This window comes from Misgurnus anguillicaudatus, chromosome 4, assembly GCF_027580225.2.
Source record: "Misgurnus anguillicaudatus chromosome 4, ASM2758022v2, whole genome shotgun sequence".
NCBI lineage: Eukaryota > Metazoa > Chordata > Actinopteri > Cypriniformes > Cobitidae > Misgurnus > Misgurnus anguillicaudatus.
The window spans coordinates 3679447-3704609 of NC_073340.2; the positions used below are offsets into that span (position 1 = coordinate 3679447).

The 25163-nt window shown below is 37.4% G+C and overlaps 4 protein-coding genes across 9 annotated transcripts in view; 3 read left to right on the forward strand and 1 right to left on the reverse strand.

Annotated features, from left to right (window-relative positions):
• tanc2b (tetratricopeptide repeat, ankyrin repeat and coiled-coil containing 2b) overlaps nt 1–4143 on the forward strand; it is a 192295-nt gene extending 188152 nt beyond the window's left edge. For all 6 annotated transcript variants that reach the window (XM_055176925.2, XM_073866557.1, XM_073866558.1 and 3 more), the window contains one exon: nt 54–4143. In XM_055176925.2, the coding sequence (XP_055032900.2) occupies nt 54–2124 (2071 nt within the window). In that variant the 3' untranslated portion in view covers nt 2125–4143. The remainder of the gene's footprint in view (nt 1–53) is intronic.
• Nucleotides 4135–8069, reverse strand: g6pc3 (glucose-6-phosphatase catalytic subunit 3). The gene is made up of 6 exons (XM_055176929.2): nt 7477–8069; nt 7076–7182; nt 6895–6985; nt 6464–6582; nt 6147–6288; nt 4135–5985 (listed from the first exon to the last, which is right to left on the reverse strand). The coding sequence occupies exons 1-6, from the start codon at nt 7692–7694 to the stop codon at nt 5643–5645; spliced, it is 1020 nt and encodes a 339-aa protein (XP_055032904.2). The 5' UTR covers nt 7695–8069; the 3' UTR covers nt 4135–5642.
• An 879-nt stretch (nt 8070–8948) lies between these two features.
• Nucleotides 8949–14738, forward strand: lsm12b (LSM12 homolog b). The gene is made up of 5 exons (XM_055176611.2): nt 8949–9125; nt 10792–10925; nt 11111–11220; nt 12544–12670; nt 14549–14738. Exons 1-5 carry the CDS (start codon nt 8960–8962, stop codon nt 14639–14641), a joined length of 630 nt encoding a protein of 209 aa, XP_055032586.2. The 5' UTR covers nt 8949–8959; the 3' UTR covers nt 14642–14738.
• An 8942-nt stretch (nt 14739–23680) lies between these two features.
• On the forward strand, nt 23681–24948 carry LOC129421359 (uncharacterized). Its single transcript, XM_055176825.2, has 2 exons — nt 23681–23953; nt 24106–24948. Exons 1-2 carry the CDS (start codon nt 23681–23683, stop codon nt 24892–24894), a joined length of 1062 nt encoding a protein of 353 aa, XP_055032800.2. The 3' UTR covers nt 24895–24948.
• Nucleotides 24949–25163: the final 215 nt, after the last annotated feature.

Here is a 25163-nt window from a genome sequence, read left to right on the forward strand (position 1 = left end):
TTTATAGTTACATATGTTAAGATTAATCTGAATGATTCTTTCTTACTAAATAGGCAATTTGCTGAAGCACTAGAAGACCTGAGGGCCGCTATAAAGCTGTGTCCAAACAGTCGTGAGATCCAGCGCCTTCTTCAGCGTGTGGAGGAGGAGTACAGGCAAGTTACCCAGCCAGAGGAACCTGATCTTGAGCCTCCTCCATCTCCGCCTCCATCTCCCTTACCAGTTGAGGAAGATGAGGAGCCCCCTCATCATACCCCTCCACCTGAACCAAGACTAGATGACATGGAACCTGTCCAAGACTTGTTTGAGGACGATGAATTCCTGGAACAAGAGCTAGAAGCTGTGTCTCTTGGCCTTTCCTCTGATATTCGCTCAAACACTTCAAGTCTGGCCATTATACGTAGCCCACCCCTCTCTCCAGCTCATCACGACACCGGCTACCTATCTGGTGGGCAGGCCTTTGAGTTCCACCCGAGCTCCTCGTCCATGTCATCCCCTACTCATCATAGTTATCAATCAACCTCCCCATGCATATCTCCTACTCATCAAAACTCTCACTATCGCCAGAGCCCACCCCTCACAAACTCACCCGCCCATCAGTCCTCCTACCGGTATAGCCCTCCACCCATGGGAAGTGGAGGAAACCAGGGAATGGACTACCAGAGTCCTCCGCCTTCTCCTCTTCGACGCGGCGTTCCGTTTAGGGGTAGCCCTCCATTGGAGAGTGTGTGTTTATATCGTTCCCAGTCTGGCTCTCCAGTCCGCTACCAGCAAGATCCTCTACCTAGCCGACCTAAATCACCACTGTTGAAGATGAGTAGCCAGCGCTCCTTCCAGCTCCAGTCACAGCCTTCCCAGAGCTCCCAGCACAGCCAGCACCATCAGGCCCAAGGACTTCGTCTTCAGCCCTCTATGGCACAAATTGTCCGTACCAACCAACCGAGTAACAACGTGTACAGCCATTTGGCTCATCCACTTAGCAGCAGGTACCAGGGTAGTTCCATGGATATCGACCGAGAGAGAGAACGGGAGCCCAGGCTGGTGTACCAACCCTCACTGGATAGCCGGTCTATGTCTCAAGTGCAGTCCAGCCTTAGTGTGGGAGGTCTCTGTCAGCATGGGGGTCGAGGTGGGATTCTAGAATCAAACTTAGGGAAAGAAGAACTCCCTCAACGTCCTGCTTCAGCATACCGTTCCACCACAGGGGGACCCGGAGGCATGCGCTTCAGCCAGACTCCCCAGATCAGCCGCAGTCAGTCAGCAGCATACTACCCCGTGTCCAAACATGACCTTGAGAGGGCAGTGGCAGCCTCCGCTCTGACTCAGTGCCAGCTGGGCTCTCCTGAGATCCCCCATCTTGTGCGTAGGCCTATCAGTGCAAACACAAGTGACCTAAAGCCGCACGTACCAACCCCCAGACCGCTAATCCATTCCCAGAGTGTAAATCTTCGCTTCTCTCCCTCTAGCAGTAACATCTCCTCAGGCTCCAGCTGCAATATTGGCCCTGGATTCAGGCCCTCTTCCTCTATGGCCCAAATGGAAATCCCATTGCAGGCTGCGTACGATCGAAGCTTCGATGAGCCATCGGCCCTCTCTCCCTCTCAGAGCGGGCTCTACTCGGGTGAACCCGCTCGATCCCGGACCACTCCTTTCATGGGCGTCATTGACAAGACCGCAAGGACTCAGCAGCAGTACCTACACCAGCCTTCCCGGGCCTGGCCAGTGTCATCCCTGGAATCAGTCATCACTAGTCCCACGTCGCCCGGAAATTTAATCCACCAGGCTTCAACTGCCTCGTCCTATAGTCCACCCACCTCTCTAGGTAATATCGCCTACTACAATAAGACCAATAACGCCCAAAATGGACACATGCTGGAGGAGGAGTTCTATGCCCAGCCGCAGCCCTCCTCTCTAGGCAAGCTTGCCAACGGAGGGGCCCGTGATCGAGACATCCTCGAGCGAGTGAGCCAGGTGCCCACGTACCAGGATGTTAAAGTGGCACGGACAATGCCCGTAGCACAGGCCTACCAGGAGAATATGTATCGCCAGCTTTCCCGTGATGCCAGACAAGGTCCCACCTCGCCCATCAAACCAAAGAGACCCTTTGTGGAGTCAAATGTTTAATAGGCACCCAGTAGGGTGGGCACAAAAGGTGTTTATCAATGAATGTTTGTGTGATAAGATGTAAGGGACTGTGTAAGTGCAGAATGTTAACATCAGTATTTCACGTGAAGAAAGCAGAAAAATTGCTTACAAAAAAAAAACAGTGTTACAAGGTACCTTTGCCTACTTTGGGTAAACTCACTAACCTAGTTTTTTGAAAGCGGGTGGTGGACAGGTTCCAAAATCCCCGACAGTGCCCTTTTGGAGTATTAAAATACAGTATGTCAACGTAAAAATCTTCCTTAAAGCTCTGCACATTTTAGGAAAGCACATTTCTTGACATCCCCACACACAGAGTAACAGTTTACCTTGCCATTGGTTCCAGCACTAAAGTATAGAGAAAACTGGGAATCTCAACCACTTACTATCCTCTTCCTATCGAAACTAAATTGCTCCTGGACATTACAACGTTGGGTAGTTGTTCAATACTGTAAAAAGTGAAAAATAACGTTTCAGTAAAACGAAACTGTAGTTACAGAAGGAAAAAGGAATATTTATATTTAAGTTATATGATGTATAGAGATATTAAAGCCGTTGCCGTGTGAGTTTTAGTTTGTTTAATTTTGTATATGTTTATTTTAAAGACTGGAGATTATCTTAATAGTTATGTTAAAATTCTGTCTCACAAGCAGAAATATTCTTCGTGTTAAAATTAACAGTTGTATAGTGGCAATAATGTTAATTTAAGGTTTCTTTGTAATAAGCTTAATAACGCTAATATTCAAGTAACCCTCATATTTTGTTAGCTCAGTTTGTTACCAAACCAAACATTGGAATGTATCAAACTACGGACGCTAAATATGTGTGCATACTACACAACACAACGTTTCAGGGCAGTTTGTGAGATAGTAATAGAATTTATTCTCTTTTGAGTTTCTTGTTATATTGCACAAAGAAACATTCTAGTATATCAAGTGAAATATGTTTGTTTCAACTTTTAAATTGGTAGTTTTGGTTTGCACTGACTGTCTGTGACATTCTGAAAAAAACAAGAGAGCACTTTATTTATGGATAAGGATTGTCTGGAAAGTAAATATCGATGATAAGATTTTTTGGATATGGGATGGAACATCCTTACTAACATATGTTCAGTGAACACTGGAAAATAACCTGTGATTAGTTGTACTACTAGAAAACAAAATAGCAGTCATCGTCCTTGGTGCAATTCTAATTTTTCAAGCAAATGAATGAACAATAATATAAAAGAGCAAAATTATGTTTTTAAAAAGATTTCAAATGTGTATATAACAGCCTTTATAGAGCGCAGTGTACTTGCTGTATATAGCGGCCAAATGTGTTTATGCATACAAAATCCTGCTCTCCTCAGCAAAATAATCGCCAAATGAAATGAAAGAGACTTCAATGAGCCTTACGTGTCAAACACAGTACAGAGGCAACAAACACACACACACACGATAAGCAAACCAGCTGTTTTGAAATAGTGTATTAGCAGTGTAAAAACATATTCAGCTAGTTCCTTTTGAAGTTTTCTGCTTCAGAATGCAATATTATTAACATGCAGAGCTTAGCTGTGGCTTTGGTCAGGTCTTCTCAAAAATACAGTATATGAACAGACATCTAGGTAGCCTTCAATGCAACCATATTCACATTTCTACTGCTGTGTAAACCTGCTATGAGAGATTATCTTCAGTTATGGGGAGGAAAAGCTAAAGCTTTAACAATACAGATCTCTGAAGGTCTTCTAGAGAAGTTTATATTTTTGCTGTACATAATCTGGCGCATGATTTACGCTCCATTCCCCCAACAATACAGCAAACAAAACCCAGTTACATTTGACAATAAAATCTCCACCAGACCCGACATGAAGGGTTGGACCATTCTTTTTTTATATTTCAGTTCAATTTGAGTTGATTTTATTGTACTTGCTTGCTAAGCAGAGTTTCTCGTCTGTAAATGTGAGCTTTCAGAACGCTGTGACAACGTTTAATGACTTCAATAAACCAGAATGTGTTTTTATCATGTCAGCGGTCATTTTTATACAGTATAAACATATACAACAATAAACAAGTATTGGGATTTTTTGTATAAAAGCTGTTACTGAACCTTGAACATTACCATACTTTATTAATAACATTACTGTACATACACAATTAAAGGGACACTCCACTTTTTAAAAAAAAAAATGCTCATTTTCCAGCTCCCCCAGAGTTAAACACTTGATTCCCACAGCCTTGGAATCCATTCAGCCGATCTCCGGGTCTGGCGCTGTTTTAGCATAGCTTAGCATAATCCATTAAATCTGATTAGACCACCAGCATCGCGCTAAAAAATAACCAAAGAGTTTAGATATTCCTCCCATTTAAAACCCGACTCTTCTGTAGTCACATCATGCACTAAGACCGACAGAAAATTAAAAGTTGCAATTTTCTAGACAGATATGGCTAGGAACTATATTCTCATTCTTAGTACACAATGTAACTACAAAAGAGTCAAGTTTTAAATAGGAAAAACATAGAAACTCCCCGGTCATTTATGAGCGTGATGCCAATGGTCTAATCAGATTCAATGGACCATGCCAAGCCATGCCAAAAATGGTATTGCCATACCTAGAGATCGGCTGAAAGGACTCCAAAACCGCAAAAATCAAATATCCAACCCTATAGGAGCTGGAAAATGAGCATATTTTCAAAAAAGTGGAGTGTCCCTTTAAACAAACCTCTTTGAGGTGTATTATTAAGTTTCTATGCGATTTGTAGCTGGCAGACAAAGACAAGAAAATCCAATTGACTTGCACTGACATCCCAACATGTATACTGTACACCTGAGGCAGTAATTTCCATAGAAACGTGCCTGGAAACCCCTCCGAACACTTCAACAATGAATTAGCAAATACTAGGAGAAATGTCAGGCAAGATAAATATTACTGCTGCTAAAGAAAACACAATTTTCGTTTAAATAAGGCAGTTTTAAAAAAAAAACAAAAAATAACTAAATGGAGGATGCAGTTAAAGCAGAACAGTATTTTGATCTATCAAAAAATATATACACATCTCCAGAAACACTGTTTGGGACGCATACTAAACATAGGCCCACCAGATAGCCCTGCTGTAATTCATGTGCATTTCTGCATAAATAAAGTTAAGAGAGTAACACTTAACAATAAGTTGCATAAGCTAACAGGAACTAACAATGAACAATTCAGCATTTGGTAATCTTAGTTAATGTTACTTAATGCCTACTCTTGTTTGCTCATTGTGCTTTTTTTTAAATATTAGTAAATAAACCAAAATTAATAAATGCTGTTGTTCATTGTTTCCTAATGCATTCACTAATGGTAACAAATCCAACTTTATTGTAAAGTGTACATGTTTAAAAACAACTGGATTATCTGCATTGCTGTACTGTTTTTTTTTTTTAAATGTACCCACACAAATCAGATTGCGTTCAAACTGCTGGGTTGTTTTTGGGACTTTATGTGGCTGGTTTAAAGACGACAGAAGTGTCCTGTCTGTTCCCTTTCAGTCTCTCTTGGGTTTGGCTGTAAGGAGATGCACAAATCCTGGTATGAACACCATGACTACCTGTGGCACAATCGTGTATTTAAGAAAGAACAGAGAGTAGAAGAGCAGAGGAGAAACTGTGGGCAGCTGGAAACTGCTGATGTAGTGGAGTGCCATGGATGAGAGGGCCAGACAAAGAGTCCTGGGTACCCAGGGAAGAGGCCAACCGCCAGGCTTCCAAAACTGTGCAAGTCCCAGACCTAACAAAACTCCAGCATCACGGGTCAAAGAGGAGAAGGGTGCTGTATCCATGCGAACCCATTCTGGGTGAGAACACCACCTTTTAGCCAGTGAAATGGACCTGTGTTTAAAAGAATGTAATAACAGAATATCTGTTAGCCAAACATATTAGCCTTTATATTTAGGCATACACACATAACCAGAAATGTTTAAGTGTTTTGATTCTTATAAGACCTGAATGTTGATGATACTGTAGGTGTAAAGTATTAACTATGTACTTACCAAGACAGATCAATTCCAGTCCTTTGCAGAGCAGTGTGCATTAGAAGAGCACCGAAGAGTAGCATCATGCTGTAGCGTAAGAAGAACAACAGAGGGCGTCCTTCAGGCACAGATCGGTTCAGACAGACTCCCAGCATTGTTCCTATGAAACAACACCACATTATTATAACCTTCAGATCTGGCCTGGTGCTGTTTTTCATATTTATAAATATATGGCATCATTAATTTATTAATACATAATGGTGTTAAGATAGATCTTGATGACAGTTAGATAATTTGTTAGCCTAAGGCTAAATGAAATGAGAAAAAGCTCTGACCTGTCAGAAGACCTGCAATGACTTGGTGAGGGAAGTGAGCCAAGATGAATATTCGGGAAAGACCTACACATCCCAACAAAACCACATAGAACAGGTACGGCACAGCAGCTAATGTCTTACTGTAAGAGAAATTGAACAACTTAGTCATCTTTACGTTTAAATAAATGACATTTATCCACTTATCTAAATTGATAAAGGATGCCTAAACGGGCACCAATCCAAATTTGGTGATTTGCATTTATTCTGAATTGTTTAAATGAATCCCCCAAACAATTTGAAGAAAATTTTTAACAGTATTCGGTACATTATCTCCCCCTTCTGCTTTGATGACAAGTTTTTGCAAAACCTAATGATACGTTATCCCAGAAAAGTGCTTCTGTCTTTTAATTAAATAAAAATAAATTGTGCTGATTTTTAACTGTGAGACTGACCTGCCTGTGCGAGTATAAAAGAATGATGCCAGAGACGAGATGATCACCCACCAGACTGCACTAGTGACCATAGCATGACCTGAAGGACTGCCTGAGAGATGTAAAAACGGTCACGGTCACCAGGTCAATTAAAAAGACTTGACATCAAGTTAGACTAAATGGAATGTTGTTGCTGGTTTACCTGGGCCAGTTTCACAAGTAGATTGGAACTGGTGGACCTTTGGTAGGTTGTCAGAAAACAATCCAGATTCCCTTATCCACCAATAGGGCCTCTCCCCAAACAGGATCCTAAATGTCAATATGTACATTAATAACTAATTACACATAAATGAATAAGCATTAATGGTGAATGTTACATAAAAATAGCTAATCTCGTAACTTTGTTAAGAATTTAATTTGGTGTTACAGTAAAAGCCAAACCTTAACACGTTGATATCTATGTCTATGATGAATGAATTATTACAATATATTCATGAATCATCCAATTGTTATGGTGCTCAAAAACAACAGAGACTGCTGTTGATCTTGAATACGATTTACCTGTATTTTCCATAAATCACCATATGGCTACACATAACTTACCATTTGAGGACTAAGTTAAGCCACTCCGATAAAGCTGCTACCCAGAGGACTGCGATGCCAGTTCGTCGATGTACATAAAACGCGAGTGGAAAGACCAGAAGCACTGCAGCTTTTGGGTCTCCCATATGAGAAGTAACGAGCCAGAAATCTTCATAACTTCTTGTTCTCTGCTGAAGAGCCTCTGCCATCCAAACGCCTTGTCTGTATATGATCTCCATTTCCAGAGGATGAATGGGTTCTATAGACTATGTTTGACGGACTAATAAAGATAAAACCTAAACTAAGTGTTAAGATCCCGTGTGCATAAATACTAGCTACCAGGAAATAAACTCTAGGTTAGGCATTTGATTATGACTACTTCCTTGCTTACATAGTAAACAACCTTTAGCAACTTACATTTAAACTGTGAAATCGGGACTCGGAAAAAACGAGATGAACAGTTAATAAATGATGAATGACAACTGTAAAATTACATTTGTAAAACTGGCCTAAAATAACCAGCACAGATGCTCCTGTAGCGACAGGGCATTATCAGCTTCGGTTTCGCCAACCGGTGCGTTACTACTACGGATACAGCAGTGGGACAAACAAGTGTGGCAGGGCGGAGAAGTGAGGGCGGGGAGCCATCATATTTTACGAAACGTTTAAAAAATATATTTAAATTGATTAAACTTGTTTAATGTTGATGAATACTACTTTTCTATTTTACTTTTTTTTATTAAATTAGCATTTATTAATGAATTCCTTGAATGTATTGCTTGAATGTAGTTAACTAATGTAACCTTATTGTAAAGTGTTGATGATAATATTTGTTCACATTTAATAACCTATATATGTATTTATGCAGTCATTTGTGTATTTATACATACATTTATTGATTGTTTTGCACGTTTTTCCTCCATAAATAATACTTTAGCTATTTATTTATTAAAATTAACATTTAAAGACTTGAAGAGAGTACAAATACAGTGTTGATTTAAAAATAAATCTCATACATTTCAGCACTTATACATGAAGGTCTACATATTCCGGAAAAGTTTGTATTTATGTAATTCTAGGTAATGAAAATTGATTGACTTCAAATAAAATATAAAAGAGAAGAAAACTAGAACGGGAGTAAAGATCGAAAATGAAATTCAGTACACAAATTTATTATACACATGAAGTTATATTTTATGGAAGGTTTTTAACATTTTACATTGTTTTTAACACTTTTTATACTTCTAATCTAATTTTTAAAAGTTGCTGCAGACAGCGAAACATAAAAATACCGATTACATACATTTACTTAAATTGCAAAATTGTCAAATGGCTCAGATTGTCAAAAGCTTCTTCGGCTTCCTTTTTTTATTATTATTATTGTAGCTTTGAAAATTCAATATAACAAAAATGTATTCCACATACTGTACAAAATAAAATAAAATAGCTTATTCGGCTTCCTGTCACCTGATGCGCCTCTGTGTCGTAGCAGTCACGCCGTCGCATGCGTTTACGTAAAGCTAGTGCTCCGGTTTCCCTGGCGGAGAAGATGGCGGCTCCGGGGGAGTGTTTTAGTGTTGGGAGCCATGTCTCTTGCCTCACCTGTTTAGGCCAACGTTTACAGGGAGAGGTTGTGGCTTTCGATTACCCGTCCAAGATGTTGACTCTGAGTATCCTTTAATCCGCGTGGATGTGTGTAAATGGCCGGGCTCGCGTGAGCGGAACCGGGATGTGTCAAAGTGGAACTACGCGAGAGCGTGTTTATGTGTGTGCTAGTAGCCTCATTCAGCGCATATTCTTGCCTTAGTTTACTTCTGTGTTGGGGTTTGACATGATACGTGACGGCTGTCGTTTAGAGATTCCTATGGTTTGTTGATTCGTATATGAAAATGTACTGTTTGTGGTTCGTGTGTTGATTAGCATGTCCTCGCGACCGAGAGCATTAGCCTGTGAGCTAAGCTAACGACTTTACAGTTAATGGCAGATCTCGTAGGACATTTTACACACTATATGAACAACTCGTTAATTTCATACCATAAAATATGCAGTTTGTTATTACAGTGACACGATACTTTAACGGCAAATCAGTTGTAATTATGTCCAAGTGGCGTAGCGTTAGTATGCTACACTAAATAATCATTACCCATCTGACTGTAACTGTTACTGTTTTACAAATCCATAATATCAGATCGAAAGGTCACATTCCTTTAATAATATGTTGTAGTGCTACAAAAACTCAGGAGAATATGTTTTGATTCACCCACATAACAGGTACACGTTTGAGGGCACTGTATTTCAGCGGTTCACTTCAATCCGTATACCAAGGATCTTCTGTACTAGCAGTTTGTTTGCAAAATTGTCATTGCATGAAACATTGCTAGCTTGATACCATCAAGCTCTGTTACCAAAGTAGAGTAACAGTGTTGACAGTATTTAACAGAACTGGCTTTCATACACAGAGAAACACACACAGATACATGACTGCCAACAATTAATCTACCTAGGTAACCGAAATGACATTTGGACAGCAGGACCTCGTGATTTTCAGCTATGCAAGACACTTAATACAGAAAATATATTGTTATGGAGTACCAATTAATTCAAATATAACCATTTGAAAAGATAACTTAAGATACCAAATGTACCAGCAATTATATAATCACCCATTGGATGAAATGACAAACAGGTAAACTTTGGTGTTGTCAAGGGTGTTGTCTGTTGGTTTGAGCTGTTGAGCATCTGCAAGTGTGTTAGTGTTTCAGGTGTCTACAGATTTCTTCTGATGAAATGTATCATAGCAGAGTAGTCTGCTGTCCTACATGACATTTCGAATCTTTAAGTCCTTGTCCCTCTGTTATAGTAACATTACTTTTTGACCTTTAATGCCCTGATCATTTGATTGACACCGAATTGAGTTAACTTATGACTACCAATGAATCGTACATTTTCCTGTTTATGATGTATTGTCATGATCTTTTCATGTGTTTTGGCTTTCTTCTCATGTTAGACCAAGTTGTGGATTAAACACTTGCTTCAGTTGATTTTCAATATCATTGTTGTCATTGCGTTGTATATTGGTCCTTGGGGGTGTTTTAGTGAGGTTTTCCAAATCAAGGTCTTGTTTGGGATATTCAAATTTCACATCAAATTACTGTATGTGTTTCGTTTCAATACCTTGTGAGATTGGTGCCCAGTTTTCTAAAATGTAAACGCTAGAAGTTAAGCACCAAACTTTTGCGTAATGTTTTTAAAATACTGCCACATTCTTGGGTTAGAAAAGTGTTTGTTTCATTGTCTTGATCTCTGTGTTTGATTTGTCCTTAACTTTTTACCCAGAATGTCCTTCCTCTAGTGGTAAGCCCAACCTCACTGATGTCATCCTGATTAACTTAGCCTATGTTTCAGATGTGAAAATGATTAATGATCGCACTGAGACTCCACCTCCTCTAGCATCCTTGAATGTTAGCAAGGTAAGGTCACCTGCAATGCTTTTTACCTTTAAATCAGGTTAGCGACAATACTGTATAGTTTGTCATGTTACTGTAACTTTATAGGCTTGCTTTAAGAGTATAGTTAATGGATTGGTTTAATAAAATAGAGATTTTGTATGTTTTTTATTTGGTATATATTGTAATTGTCACTTTTTTTGTCATAGCTTGCCAGTCGGGCGAGGACGGAAAAGGAGGACAAATTATCCCAAGCCTATGCAATCAGTGCTGGGGTGTCAATTGAGGGCCAGCAACTATTCCAGACTATACACAAAACGTAAGTTTATTGTTGCAGCGTAAAGACCTGTTAAACCAAACTTATTTAAGAACGCTTCCTTGAGATTTTCACAGGTTGGAGTGATAATAAACTTCACATCTTTAAAAGCTGAAATTTAGGAGCTGTTTATAACTGGTATTAAGATGGGTTTTGGTCAATCGGATCACAAGGGAACAAGAGGGACACATTCACGTTTACACCTGCTATTTAAATGTTTTATTTTTTAAGTAATCAGTAAGAAGTCTTTATCAATCTGAAATCACTGTTTGAGTCGTTTATAACATTTGAATGCATTTGAAAAAGCAACACTCGTCAAGCATAATCATTATACATATTCTTTATTATCATGAAAATAGGTTTGAAGAACAATATAAATACATCCTTAAGCCGTTTCCTGGAGATGCGTGTGTAATGGTTAATTAAACTGATCTGAACTGAGAAGCATAGCAAGATAAATGTATCTCAATGGTAAAGTTGCAAAAGAATGCATAGAGGTGAACGGCCACAAGCAGAAAATACTGTTTACTGGCCCAGACGTCTTTTATTCTGGTCCCAGGCAGTCCTGACCTGTCTTTAGCATTGTCCACTTGTGAGCCGATCGACCAAAATGCATCTTAATACCAGGTGTAAGGTGTCAGGTGTGTGCTTACAGACGGTTTCATTGGACGCACGTGTGCTGACGTGATACACGTCTGGATCCGAACTTTACTTCCGATTTCGTTTTTTTAATGGTCTGACTAGTTGCTAAACTGATCTCTTGAACAAATGCCTTGTCAAAAATAACAAATGTTTTGATTTCCTAAGTAATGTGTTGTTATTTTTTGCTTGTTATATAATTAAACTACGTTTAAAGAACTTTGTTGTTATTTATTCTTAGCGGAGTTTACCGGAAGTTACGTGCGGACCACGACAGCCGCTTGTTTATGTTGTTACTGCTGAAACTGTCTATACAGAACATTTTGGATTTGCTACCAAAGTGCACCAAGTAGTTGTATTTATGTCCACTTTAACACTTATACCTAAATACATTGTTGTCTTTTATATCTACAAAAGCATAATCATGCTTGAAGTCAAACATTTAAAATCTACAAAAAAATTGTGTGCATAAAGTCAGGAGAGTAAGTGCACGGTTAAAGACTGGCACGCTGTGCGGTCTTTGACTTCTTCTTGTGGAATAGTCAGCAATTTAAAACAAAGGTGATGAACAAAAGCTGAGCTAGTTAGGTGGTGTTTTTAACATAGCACTACATTGCTTACACCAGCCTTGTTTTCTGAGGTTTGTCCTTGGGTTTATGTTTTTTTATCTCTTTGTTTTGTTTCTAGCATCAAAGATTGTAAATGGCAGGAGAAAAACATCATTGTGATGGATGACGTTATAATCTCACCACCATACCAGGTGGAGAACTGCAAAGGCAAAGATGGAAGTGCTCTAAGTCATATACGCAAAATTGTGAGTATCTTCTTTTTGAATCATGAATGCTGTCTTTGTTTTAGAATTTAGTCACATATCTTACAGGATGTGACAACATTTAAAATATATGTCAGCATTAGCTATGTAATTTCTGCACAGCTAACATCACAGAATTGTTAAACAAATGAAAAATGAAGTATTACTTGTCAGATAAGGGATATTCACATTTGATGTATTTCTGACAATAATGACATTGGTGTTCAACGTCATTATTTTTTTTAAACATTTTAAATTGTTAAATTAAATATTGAATTTTAAAATGTTAGTTCATTTCAATACAGTTATTCATGTTAGTTCACAGTGTATTCGTAAGGGCTGTGCAAAAAATCGGCTGCGATTCGCATGCGTGTTTCATTAGTAATGCCGGTTCCATGATTAGTATTAAATCGCCATCAGCTTATTCGTTAATATTAATGGTGCAATGTGGGTCTTTTAGAAGAATCTTTTGACAGAAATGCAAATACACATAATTATATTATTAGTTATGTATTACCTTACATACTGTACTTTATTGTTTTTATTAGCTCAGAATGAACCATTTTTAACAAGATGCACCTCAGCTCGTGAAGCCAATATGGAAGTGATATAAACCGCAAGGCTGGTTCCAAAAGGGAGTCAATTCTCATAGACCCCATGTTCAAATGCCCAACATTACAGCAGAAATAAATGTGTTTACAGCCTGGGACGAATAGTGTTTTTGGTCTATATAGCTAATTCTGCCCTACATGACAACTGTGTGGGGGTGATTTTTTCATACGAACTTATACGTTTAAATGATATTAAGCCCAAAGGTTCTGCATAATTAAGGGATTGACCACTTGATTGACTGGTAAATTGCCACTGCTGTCACTACCATTGAGCTACGTGGGTGTGGTTTCAGCAACCAGTCACCTTAGGTCCACCCACGTCCCACGTCCCAAGGTGACGCGCTGCTAAGATGGCTATGGCAGGCTCTGCCTACTTTGGCCATAAATGCTCTTCACAAACCTATGGGTGACGGCACAGACACTACATCCGTATTTTTTACAGTCTATGGTTACAACACTTAATTAAAAAAAAAAAAGATCAGTAAATGCGAAATTAACAAACAAACAATCAATGAACAATACTTCTACAGCATTTATTAATCTTTATGTTAGCCAATGAATTAACTAATTGTTAACAAATACAACTTTGTAAAGTGTTACAACAATGTTTAAATGTAAGATTATACATTTTTATTTTTGTAACAAGACATGAAACTTCAGCATTACACATCTGATTCATATCTGATTTATTTTCACATATGAATGAGGCCTGAATATACGTGCCACAAAATACTGAGTCATTTCAAACATGCAGTAGCTGCGGCCTTATGTTTAAGTAAATGTTAGTGTTATAGAGTTCATACAGTAAGCACAAGTTTCAACTTTATTTTGCTTTTTTAAATCAATCTTTTATCGCAGTATTTGTTCTTTTGTTAGGATAAAAAGCGGTACGAGGTGCACCTCCACTTAAAAAGGCCATTGCAGTTTTATCTAAATGTTTGAAATGACTCAGTCATGTCGGTGACCTATAAACGACTGTTTTATTATACACATAGCAGGTTGCCTTACGTAGGTGAATATTAGTCACTTCCTTGTACAAAAGCTGTCACTGTGACCTATAAAAGACTGCTTTATTATACACCTAGCAGATTGCCTTTCAAAGGAGGAAATCAGTCACTTTCTCAAAAATTAGTCATGGTTAACAAATATGTATGTGCTTGGTATTTTTAAAATGGCAGGTGTAATCTTACGTTAATATTCACTGCCATATCAGCCTGCAAAATATAATCAAAAATGACCTCTAGTGACTTGAGTCTTTTTCTTTTGACAGGTTGAGAAACATTTTAGAGATGCAGAAAGCCAGAAGTCGATGCAACGTACACAAGCACAGCAAACACAAAAGGACTCATCTTTATCCTCCTGAGTAGAGGGGTACGGTTCATCTGGGGAGGGCACCATGGGCATCAAGGGCCTAACTGCTGGTCGAAACCAGCAACTCTACTCCCCCCTCTGCGTCGTAGTCTGAGGGTGGATGCACCAAGGGCCTAGGGTCTGGAAGATCAACAAAAGAAACAACTAAAAAAAAAAAACTAAAAAAAGAGCAAAGCAAAAATGTTTTAAGAAAAAGTGAGAGTGAAAAGAGTTCATTCTAAATTAGACTTTATAAAGATAATTTAAAACACCAACCATCAAACGACCATAGGTTTTTTTTTTTTGACTAACTTAGTCTTTTATTCCCCTCTCTGCCCCTTCATCCCCTCCAATGTTTCATCTGATATAGCTTTTCATATTTTCTTCTCCATTACATCCTTCTTTCGACATCAATTCCATTTTGTCAAAAAAAGAAAAAACAACCAGTCAGAAAAGCTTGTTAGCTTTATTTACTTGATGCTTTTTTTCTTATGGCTCTGTTTATGTTCTGCAAATGTCTGTCTGTTCTGTATTTTAAACAATGTGACTACAGATTCCACACGTTACAAAGAACGTTTTCTAAAATAAAAGTAACAAATTCTGACTGCAACATGTTGTTTTCTGTAGCTTTTTCAGGTGCCTGAACCTTAAAGGAACAGTATGTAGGATTGTGGTCAAAACTGGTACTGCAATCTCACAACTGGTGGCCAATACACATGACAACATAAACATCAGTTGAGGGCTGCAACTCCACTTTTTAAATGACAATATCCTGGCCAGACCACTGTTGTCAGTGATATATGTATTTGAAATGAAAAAATTTTCTTAATGTCTAGTGACATATCGGGGCCATTTTATTATTAATTGATATACATTTCTTACATACTGTTCCTTTAAATATGCTTGCAAAAGGTAAAAAAAAGTTTGCCCTCTCTGTAAAGGGTTTGAATGTTTCAAAATTTACAAGTAATGGATTGCCATCAATCATCTTATGATGCTACTACACTAAAAAAGTCTTGTTGGTTCAAATTAAAGTGTTGATGCTGCTCAAAAACCTACACATTTGTTTTAAGTTGAACAAACTTTTTTTTTACAGTATATCCTTTCAAAAATGTCTACCTCTACATAAAGAGTGCATATTAGTATCTCAAATGTATACATTTTCAAACCCCAGTGACTGCTTTTGACCATTGGCTAAAAGAAAGTCGCTGATTAAATTTACATTAGAATTTACATGAACCTGCTGTAAGCCTATGATTGGATCATTATTGCAGAGATTTTAACTATTCTTTCAACCCTAACTAATGCAGTTTGTAACTTCTCTTATATTAACCATGTTAGAAGGTTGAGAAAAAGATGTTATTTTGTTTTAGACAAGGCTGACACGGAAACAACTAAGGAGAATGTGTTTAAAGCTGTCCAAAACATTTAAAGCTGGAAGGAGATGATCTGTAAATTTTTCATATTGGGTTGGAGATTGCTAAACATTGGTGAAAGAAAACATTGAGAATCGAATTAATGGGATTATGGAAAATCAAAGCGTTTCAATGGGCAGTATGACGAGAATTTACAGGATTGGGACTTGATTGCTTTGACTCCAAGAAAGCCAGTTGGATCTTATTCCAGAGAAATATGCATTTTAGAGACGGAGGAGAAGCATCTGCCCATCATGCATCCAACTATACAAATCTCTAATATAGGTGTTATGATATGGGGATGCTTGGTCAATTATGTGCTTACCAGCTATGAACAGGCCATACAATTAATGAATGTTTCTTTTGTGATGGCAATGCTCAGATTGTGAAAAAGGAACAATACTCACACACATTTCACACACTAGCCCCCAAATAGTCCTGTCCTTAAAGGAGCTGTATGTAACATTGACATCTAGTGCTTGAATTTGGTACCACAGTCTAAATTCAAACTTTTGGAGATCATTTCTTCCTGCCCCCCTCTCAGGTTGCCTGACACATACAGGACTTTTTATCTGCTCAATTTTATGTTTGCAATGTTTTTTTGTTGTCTCCAAATTACAAACCGGCTTGTGTGGATTTTTATAACTCAAACTGCTTCTCATTTCGGAGGTCGCATTTATGGGCTATTACAGCAGTTACTAGGTAAATTGGCAGTGAGCAGGATCACGCAGACCAAAACAAATACAGACATTTCGATACGGAGGGTGCATTTCAATAAGAGAATAACTGGTTAACCTTGTTTTTCAGAGAAACAAATTCACAATCTTAGCATGTTTCTTAAATATCTACAAATATATTATAGTATTTTATTTAGTACAGTCCAAAAACTACATACAGCTCCTTTAACCTGTTGAAAGTATTGTGTGTAATGTGGCATTAACAAAACATTGGATGCAAACCAAATCTAAAAGCCATAATTATCATTAATTTTCCATTCCTTGTATTATTTGATTGATCTGCCAAAGAGTAAGAGATTTTTTTGCATAAAAAATGATGCAAAATGCTCTTATTTTGGTTAAAAAAGGTAAACCATTTTTGAATGAACAGTGAAGCAGTGCAATTTACCTTTACAGTATGCAATTCCAGTGGATTAAAGCTATGCATTTTAACAATAAGTTTTGGCAGTGTTTTATCTTTATAAAGTTCTTTGGAATTCAAACCCACAACCTTTCACTCACTGCTCTACCAACTGAGCTACAGGAACACTTGTTAATTTTATCTTATTTATCCTTTATTTAACCAGATAATCTAATTGAGATTTTAAACCTCTTTTGCAAGAGAGACCTTGGCCAAAATGGCAGCATCATTTAAAAAAAAGTTGCATACAAACACCAAGCATACGCACAACATACAGTATTGTTCAAAATAATAGCAGTACAATGTGACTAACCAGAATAATCAAGGTTTTTAGTATATTTTTTTATTGCTACGTGGCAAACAAGTTACCAGTAGGTTCAGTAGATTCTCAGAAAACAAATGAGACCCAGCATTCATGATATGCACGCTCTTGAGGCTGTGCAATTGGGCAATTAGTTGAATTAGTTGAAAGGGGTGTGTTCAAAAAAATAGCAGTGTGGCATTCAATCACTGAGGTCATCAATTTTGTGAAGAAACAGGTGTGAATCAGGTGGCCCCTATTTAAGGATGAAGCCAACACTTGTTGAACATGCATTTGAAAGCTGAGGAAAATGGGTCGTTCAAGACATTGTTCAGAAGAACAGCGTACTTTGATTAAAAAGTTGATTGGAGAGGGGAAAACCTATAAAGAGGTGCAAAAAATGATAGACTGTTCCGCTAAAATGATCTCCAATGCCTTAAAATGGAGAGCAAAACCAGAGAGACGTGGAAGAAAACGGAAGACAACCATCAAAATGGATAGAAGAATAACCAGAATGGCAAAGGCTCAGCCAATGATCACCTCCAGGATGATCAAAGACAGTCTGGAGTTACCTGTAAGTACTGTGACAGTTAGAAGACGTCTGTGTGAAGCTAATCTATTTTCAAGAATCCCCCGCAAAGTCCCTCTGTTAAAAAAAAGGCATGTGCAGAAGAGGTTACAATTTGCCAAAGAACACATCAACTGGCCTAAAGAGAAATGGAGGAACATTTTGTGGACTGATGAGAGTAAAATTGTTCTTTTTGGGTCCAAGGGCCACAGGCAGTTTGTTAGACGACCCCCAAACTCTGAATTCAAGCCACAGTACACAGTAAAGACAGTGAAGCATGGAGGTGCAAGCATCATGATATGGGCATGTTTCTCCTACTATGGTGTTGGGCCTATTTATCGCATACCAGGGATCATGGATCAGTTTGCATATGTTAAAATACTTGAAGAGGTCTTGTTGCCCTATGCTGAAGAGGACATGCCCTTGAAATGGTTGTTTCAACAAGACAATGACCCAAAACACACTAGTAAGCGGGCAAAGTCTTGGTTACAAACCAACAAAATTAATGTTATGGAGTGGCCAATCCAATCTCCAGACCTTAATCCAATTGAGAACTTTTGGGGTGATATCAAAAATGCTGTAAAACCAAGAAATGTGAATGAATTGTGGAATGTTGTTAAAGAATCATGGAGTGGAATAACAGCTGAGAGGTGCCACAAGTTGGTTGACTCCATGCCACACAGATGTCAAGCAGTTTTAAAAAACTGTGGTCATACAACTAAATATTAGTTTAGTGATTCACAGGATTGCTAAATCCCAGAGAAAAAAAATGTTTGTACAAAATAGTTTTAAGTTTGACCAGTCAAAGGTAGACACTGCTATTTTTTTTAACACACCCCTTTCAACTAATTGCCTAATTGCACAGCCTTAAAGGAATAGTCTACTCATTTTCAATATTAAAATATGTTATTACCTTAACTAAGAATTGTTGATACATCCCTCTATCATCTGTGTGCGTGCACGTAAGCGCTGGAGCGCGCTGCGACGCTTTGATAGCATTTAGCTTAGCCCCATTCATTCAATGGTACCACTCAGAGATAAAGTTAGAAGTAACCAAACACATCAACGTTTTTCCTATTTAAGACGAGTAGTTATACGAGCAAGTTTGGTGGTACAAAATAAAACGTAGCGCTTTTCTAAGCGGATTTATAAGAGGAACTATATTTTATGGCGTAATAGCACTTTTGGGAGTACTTCGACTCGCCTGAAAAGTCCGCTTCCCTTCTCCCTCTCACAATGGGAGAGGGAGGGTGTTACTGCGCCGAGTCGAAGTACTCCCAAAAGTGCTATTACGCCATACAATATAGTTCCTCTTTTAAATCCGCTTAGAAAAGCGCTACGTTTTATTTTGTACCACCAAACTTGCTCGTATATCTACTCGTCTTAAATAGGAAAAACGTTGATGTGTTTGGTCACTTCTAACTTTATCTCTAAATGGTACCATTGAATGAATGGGGCTAAGCTAAATGCTATTGAAGCGTTGCAGCGCGCTCCAGCTCTTACGTGCACGCACACAGATGATAGAGGGATGTATCAACAATTCTTAGTTAAGGTAATAACATATTTTAATATTGAAAATGAGTAGACTATTCCTTTAAGAGCGTGCATATCATGAATGCTGGGTCTTGTTTGTTTTCTGAGAATCTACTGAACCTACTGGTAACTAGTTTGCCACGTAGCAATAAAAAATATACTAAAAACCTTGATTATTCTGGTTAGTCACATTGTACTGCTATTATTTTGAACAATACTGTAACATTCAAACATGACAAATAACATTTAAACATGATCCTCACAATACATACACAAATAACCCCATACGAAAAAGAAGTTTATTAAAGTGTGCTATAAGTATACTTTTTTAAAACTTAAAATAAAAAAGTATACTTTCAGTTGACTTTTTATGTACTTCTCTAAAATGTACTTTAGGTACTTCTTAGAAATATACTTAAATTGTACTAAAGTATACTTGACCTATACTGACCGAAATGTCTAAGTATATTTGGCCTATACTTGTTTACTGACATATACTTAAAAGTATTAAGTAAAAATGCAACAACAAAAGCTACATCAAGAAAGCTGCAAAAAGCCATATGAATAGCCCTGGTGAAAAATAAATATACTTTATTGTATTTCAAGTATATTTAACTTTGCAGTAGTACATTACAAATATACTTAGAAAGAAACTATCTTTGAATATATTGAAAGTATGCTTACAATATATTTGTTTACAATTAAACTTTTAACATATTTCAAAATAATTATAATTTAGTATATTTTCTAAAAGTATACTTTAAAAAAATATATACTTGGAGTTAAAGTTTTGTGCAATTTTTAAAGTATACTAATTTGAACTTATTGAACTTACTATGAAGTTTATTTTAGGTATACTTTATCTGTTAAAGTTATCATTATAATGCACTGACAGCATATTTATAAAATACATTATTTAAGCATCATTTAGAAACAGTATATTTGAAGTAAATTTTGAAAGTATATGTAGTGTACAAATGTATATTATCTTTATGGAGAATCTTTAGTGTTAGTAAACTAGTAGGTTATTAATTTTGTGCTGCAGGTATACTTGCAAGTATTCTTTTACTATACTTTTAGTTAACTAGTAGTTTACTACTTAACTTTACTTTAAGTGAACTTAACATCATACTATAAATATATATATATTGCACTTAAAGTACAATACAATGTTCCTGTGTATTAATTTTTATACTTGACATATACCTTTTAATTGTACTTTCAATTTGAAGCTAAATCTTTCGTATGCTATCAGTGAGCTAATCAAACAAAAATAATAAATAAAAAAATTATAAATATATTATTTATATATTATATACTCACTTTCAACATTTGATATGTTATCTATATTCTATTGTGAATAAAATATAAGTTTATGAGATTTGTAAATTATTCCATTCCTTTTTTACTCACAATTTCTACAGTGTCCCAACTTTTTCTGATTTAAGGTTGTATATATATATATATATATATATATATATGGCTGAATCCCCTGAATATTTACTTTCGTTCTGGACTCCATTTCCCATAATCCCGCATACCTGGACTGATTACTCTGCCACCTGAAACTCGTTGGACAGCCTATATAAACTCTCTGGAAACATTCAGTTAGTGCAAAGTCTTGATTTGTACCGGCTGTCATTGCTGAGCGGTTTGCCTGCCTGACATTGCTGTTGTTTGACCTTGCCTGTTGGAATATGAGTGTTTAATAAAAACCTGCAGATGGATCCTCAGTGTCAAAGTGCTTTGTTACACAAGCAGTATACAATAAGTAACCTACTAGTTTACTAAGAGGACACTAACAGAACACTTGCATGTACACTTTCAGTATATGACTAGTAAACTACTAGTTAACTAAAAGTATATTAAAAGAACATTTGGAAGTATACCTGCAGCACAAAATTAGTAACCTACTAGTTTACTAAGAGTACACTAACAGAACACTTGCATGTACACTTTCAGTATATGACTAGTAAACTACTAGTTAAATAAAAGTATATTAAAAGAACATTTGGAAGTATACCTGCAGCACAAAATGAGTAACCTACTAGTTTACTAAGAGTAATCTAACAAACATTTGCATGTACACTTGAAGTATAAGTCTAGAAAACTACTAGTATACTCATGAGTTCACTTGCAGTACAAATGAAGAACTAATTGTGCACTAGTTGTACACTTAAAGTTGACTACTCTTACACTTATAGTACACTTAGAAGTATACTTTTATATACTAAAAGTGGGCCAATTTAGTCCCAAGCGGTATTCAAGCAGTACACTTACAAGTTTACTACTAGAACATAAATGTTAGTACACTTACTACATAAAGTATACTTAAAACTATACTCCAACATTACTTAAGTATACTTAATAAAATGAACTTGAAGTTTACTTCTTTTTCGTAAGGGACATTAACCTACTTAAACTAATTAAAATTTAACTACCATAGGTTTAAACTATTTGACATACTATTAAAATGTTTTAATATACTGTGCAATATTTGTACTGTGTTTTTCCATCTAAACAGAAATGTAGTGTGGGTTTTTTTGGTTAAGCTTGATTCTTGTGTGTTAATTCTATTTTTGTTCCAGAAAAACTTGGGGATTCTAGGTGTACAAGTGGCATCATAATGTATACAGCAGGTCAAATACTGTGTCATATTAAGCATGGGCTTCAGAACCACTATATGTGGGTGGGGCAAGACGCACCCACTTTCTAAGACCACTGATATTGGATCCACTCACTTTTTCTCTAATTTAGCACACATGTCTGTTCACTTGTCAGAGCGCCGTAACTCAAATCCATTCCACAACCATTTAGGCTGAGGGCCAAATCAGAAAAAAATTCCCCTTATGAGGGCCAAACTTTATCATGCTAACATTAACCATACAAACTAAAATACTACTAGGCCAAAAACTGCTTAAACGTAAAGAACTGAATTTACCTACTTGAATAAATCCTCTTAAAATGAACATCAGCACAGTAATAAATAAAACCATTAAATTAAACCCCATTCTGTATTTTAGCTACAGCCTTGACTTCCACGCTGCTGCTTCCTCGGATCCATCACTACTTTCACCTGCTGCACTCCGGGCAGAGCTATAAAGCAATTGTTTAATTAAAAGGCACCAGAATACAAGAAAATGGCATCTACGTGAGTAAATGTTAAGGACCCTGTTTGGCTTCCAGAGCCAATGATATTACGTATTGTTGCTATACAGATCCTAAAGTGTAATTACATGAAAAGGGTGTTGCATTCGCACTTCGTCACAGGGTCAAAGATTAGATGTGGTGTTAAATGCCCTTTGGGTTTTCTATCATGATCTTAAGAGCACTGAGCGTGCTTAAATGTAACGCTACACGTCTACTTTAAAATTGATGGATTCATTTCAATGAAATATTTATTGTGTTCCAAGTACTCTTATTTCTTAAGTGATGCAACTTGCTTGGAAGATAAATCTTTGTCATGGAGATTCTGTAAGAGGTGCATGTGAGAGCCTCAGTATCCAGGTGGAGTTTACTTTTGATCGAAATTCAAATCTGGAGGTCTTTCATTTTTAATAGTAAAGCAAAGTACAGGTGTGGGTTAGGAGTAGTGAGTAGTTAGGGTTCAGGGAATCTGACCATGTAGGAGAATAGTTACTACAACTACTATGCCTGTGGATCTTGTCACATTCGTTTTTTCAACACTGTGCGACTGTTGATGCTATTTACATGATTGTGGTAAGTTCAAATCTTGTAGAAATCCTACAAAAAAACTGGAGGTGTAACAATTAAGCAAGAAGGGATTTATTGTGAACGTTTTTATCTGTGCATCTGTACTGGAATAATGTTGACCAACGTGATTATGATATGCCACATGATAACCGGATTACGGGATTTCCATCTTTAAATAATGCAGATCTCTGTAGATGTCAATTTTGCTCATGAACTGTAAAACTACGAATGGATGAGAAGCTGGAATCCTTTTCAGTAGAAGAATATATTTTTCTTGTCATCTCAAGTAAGGAGGGGAAAGACAAAGAGAAGTGTCATCGGTGTAGATCTCTACCTTCTATGTGTTTATTTTAGTTTCGGAATCACTTTGAGAACAAGTCGAGGATGCTCTGCATCATATTTTTGTTCATTACTTTGTTCGTAGTGGGGGCATCGAAGCTTTGCCCTCATCAGTGTTTTTGTTATGAAACGTCCGACCTAGTGAACTGTCAATCCAGAGGATTCACTCACATTCCACACAGTATCCCACATGGCACGTGGCTTCTGGATCTTGGTGGGAATAAATTGACAGAATTGAGGAGTACTTCCTTTACTGGGATATGGGCACTCCGGGTTCTTCTGATTCCACAAAGCTGCTTGCAGGTCGTCCACTCTCAGGTGCGTTTCTTCCGTTTTTGGCTATTAAAAAAATAATGACTGAAAATATAATAAATGTATAAAATATTTTATTGCAGAAGAATCTTTTTAAATCAGTATCTTTTTAAGTACTAATGAGAATTAGTTAAAGTGTCCTGTGTTTGGCATTCCAGGCTCTCTCCTCTCTGACCTTTCTGGAAAAGCTGGACCTGTCTTACAATGAGCTCCGTGTCCTTCCTCCAGATTTCTCCGAAGGGTTGACCTCTCTTAAAGATCTCAGGCTTTCCCACAATGCCCTGGAACGTCTTGAGACCCACTCATTACAAGAACTAGAAAGTCTGGAGAAGTTAGATCTCAGTCACAACCACATTCAGTTTATCGGTGTTGGGGCATTACGTGGACTTGCCAGGCTAAGGCATCTTAATCTGGCCTGGAATCAATTGATGGTACTTCAAGGAGAAATGCTCACCATGCAACAAGGACTTGAAGTTCTTCTCTTGGGCCATAACAATATCTCAAAGGTTGAAGCAGAAGCGTTTGCCCCTCTTCAGACCCTCACTATTCTGAACTTAGAAGCCAATCAGTTAAAGAGCCTAAAGTTTAAGATATTTTTAAACCTTAGGACAACCAGCACGCATTTGCAACTTTCAGAGAACCCCTGGACGTGTGACTGCGAACTTCATCGCGTCTTCAGTAAAATATTACGCGTCAGGCATCTCCATGTAGATGATTACTGGAATATCACGTGTCAAGCACCTCACCTACTGACTGGTGCATTTTTGGGATTGATGCATAGTCAGCTGTGTATAGCAGAAACAGCCACTGTCCTGGTCATAACCGGAACCGTGATGGTCACTGTGGTGGCTGCTATGGTTATGGCAGAACGGCAGCGAAAGGGGAAGAAGATGAACCTGGAAAAGCAAGGAAGTGATCCTATTCCTTGGGAATATCGGGAGAAATAAAACACTTAAAGTCACAGGAAAAAAAGTGGAAAAGTCAGTAGCTTCAAAAAATGATGTAATGTTTTACAAGAGCCCTTAATTTTTGCTAAATTAGCTCGCAGCACAAGTGCATCAGATTTAAGATGATTTATAAATAATTCCAGGAAAAACAAAGAACGGCACACTGCTACTATGGCTCTCAATATTTATTATTTAAAAGACAACGTTTCGACCAAAAAGGTCTTTGACAAAGACCTTTTTGGTCGAAACGTTGTCTTTTAAATAATAAA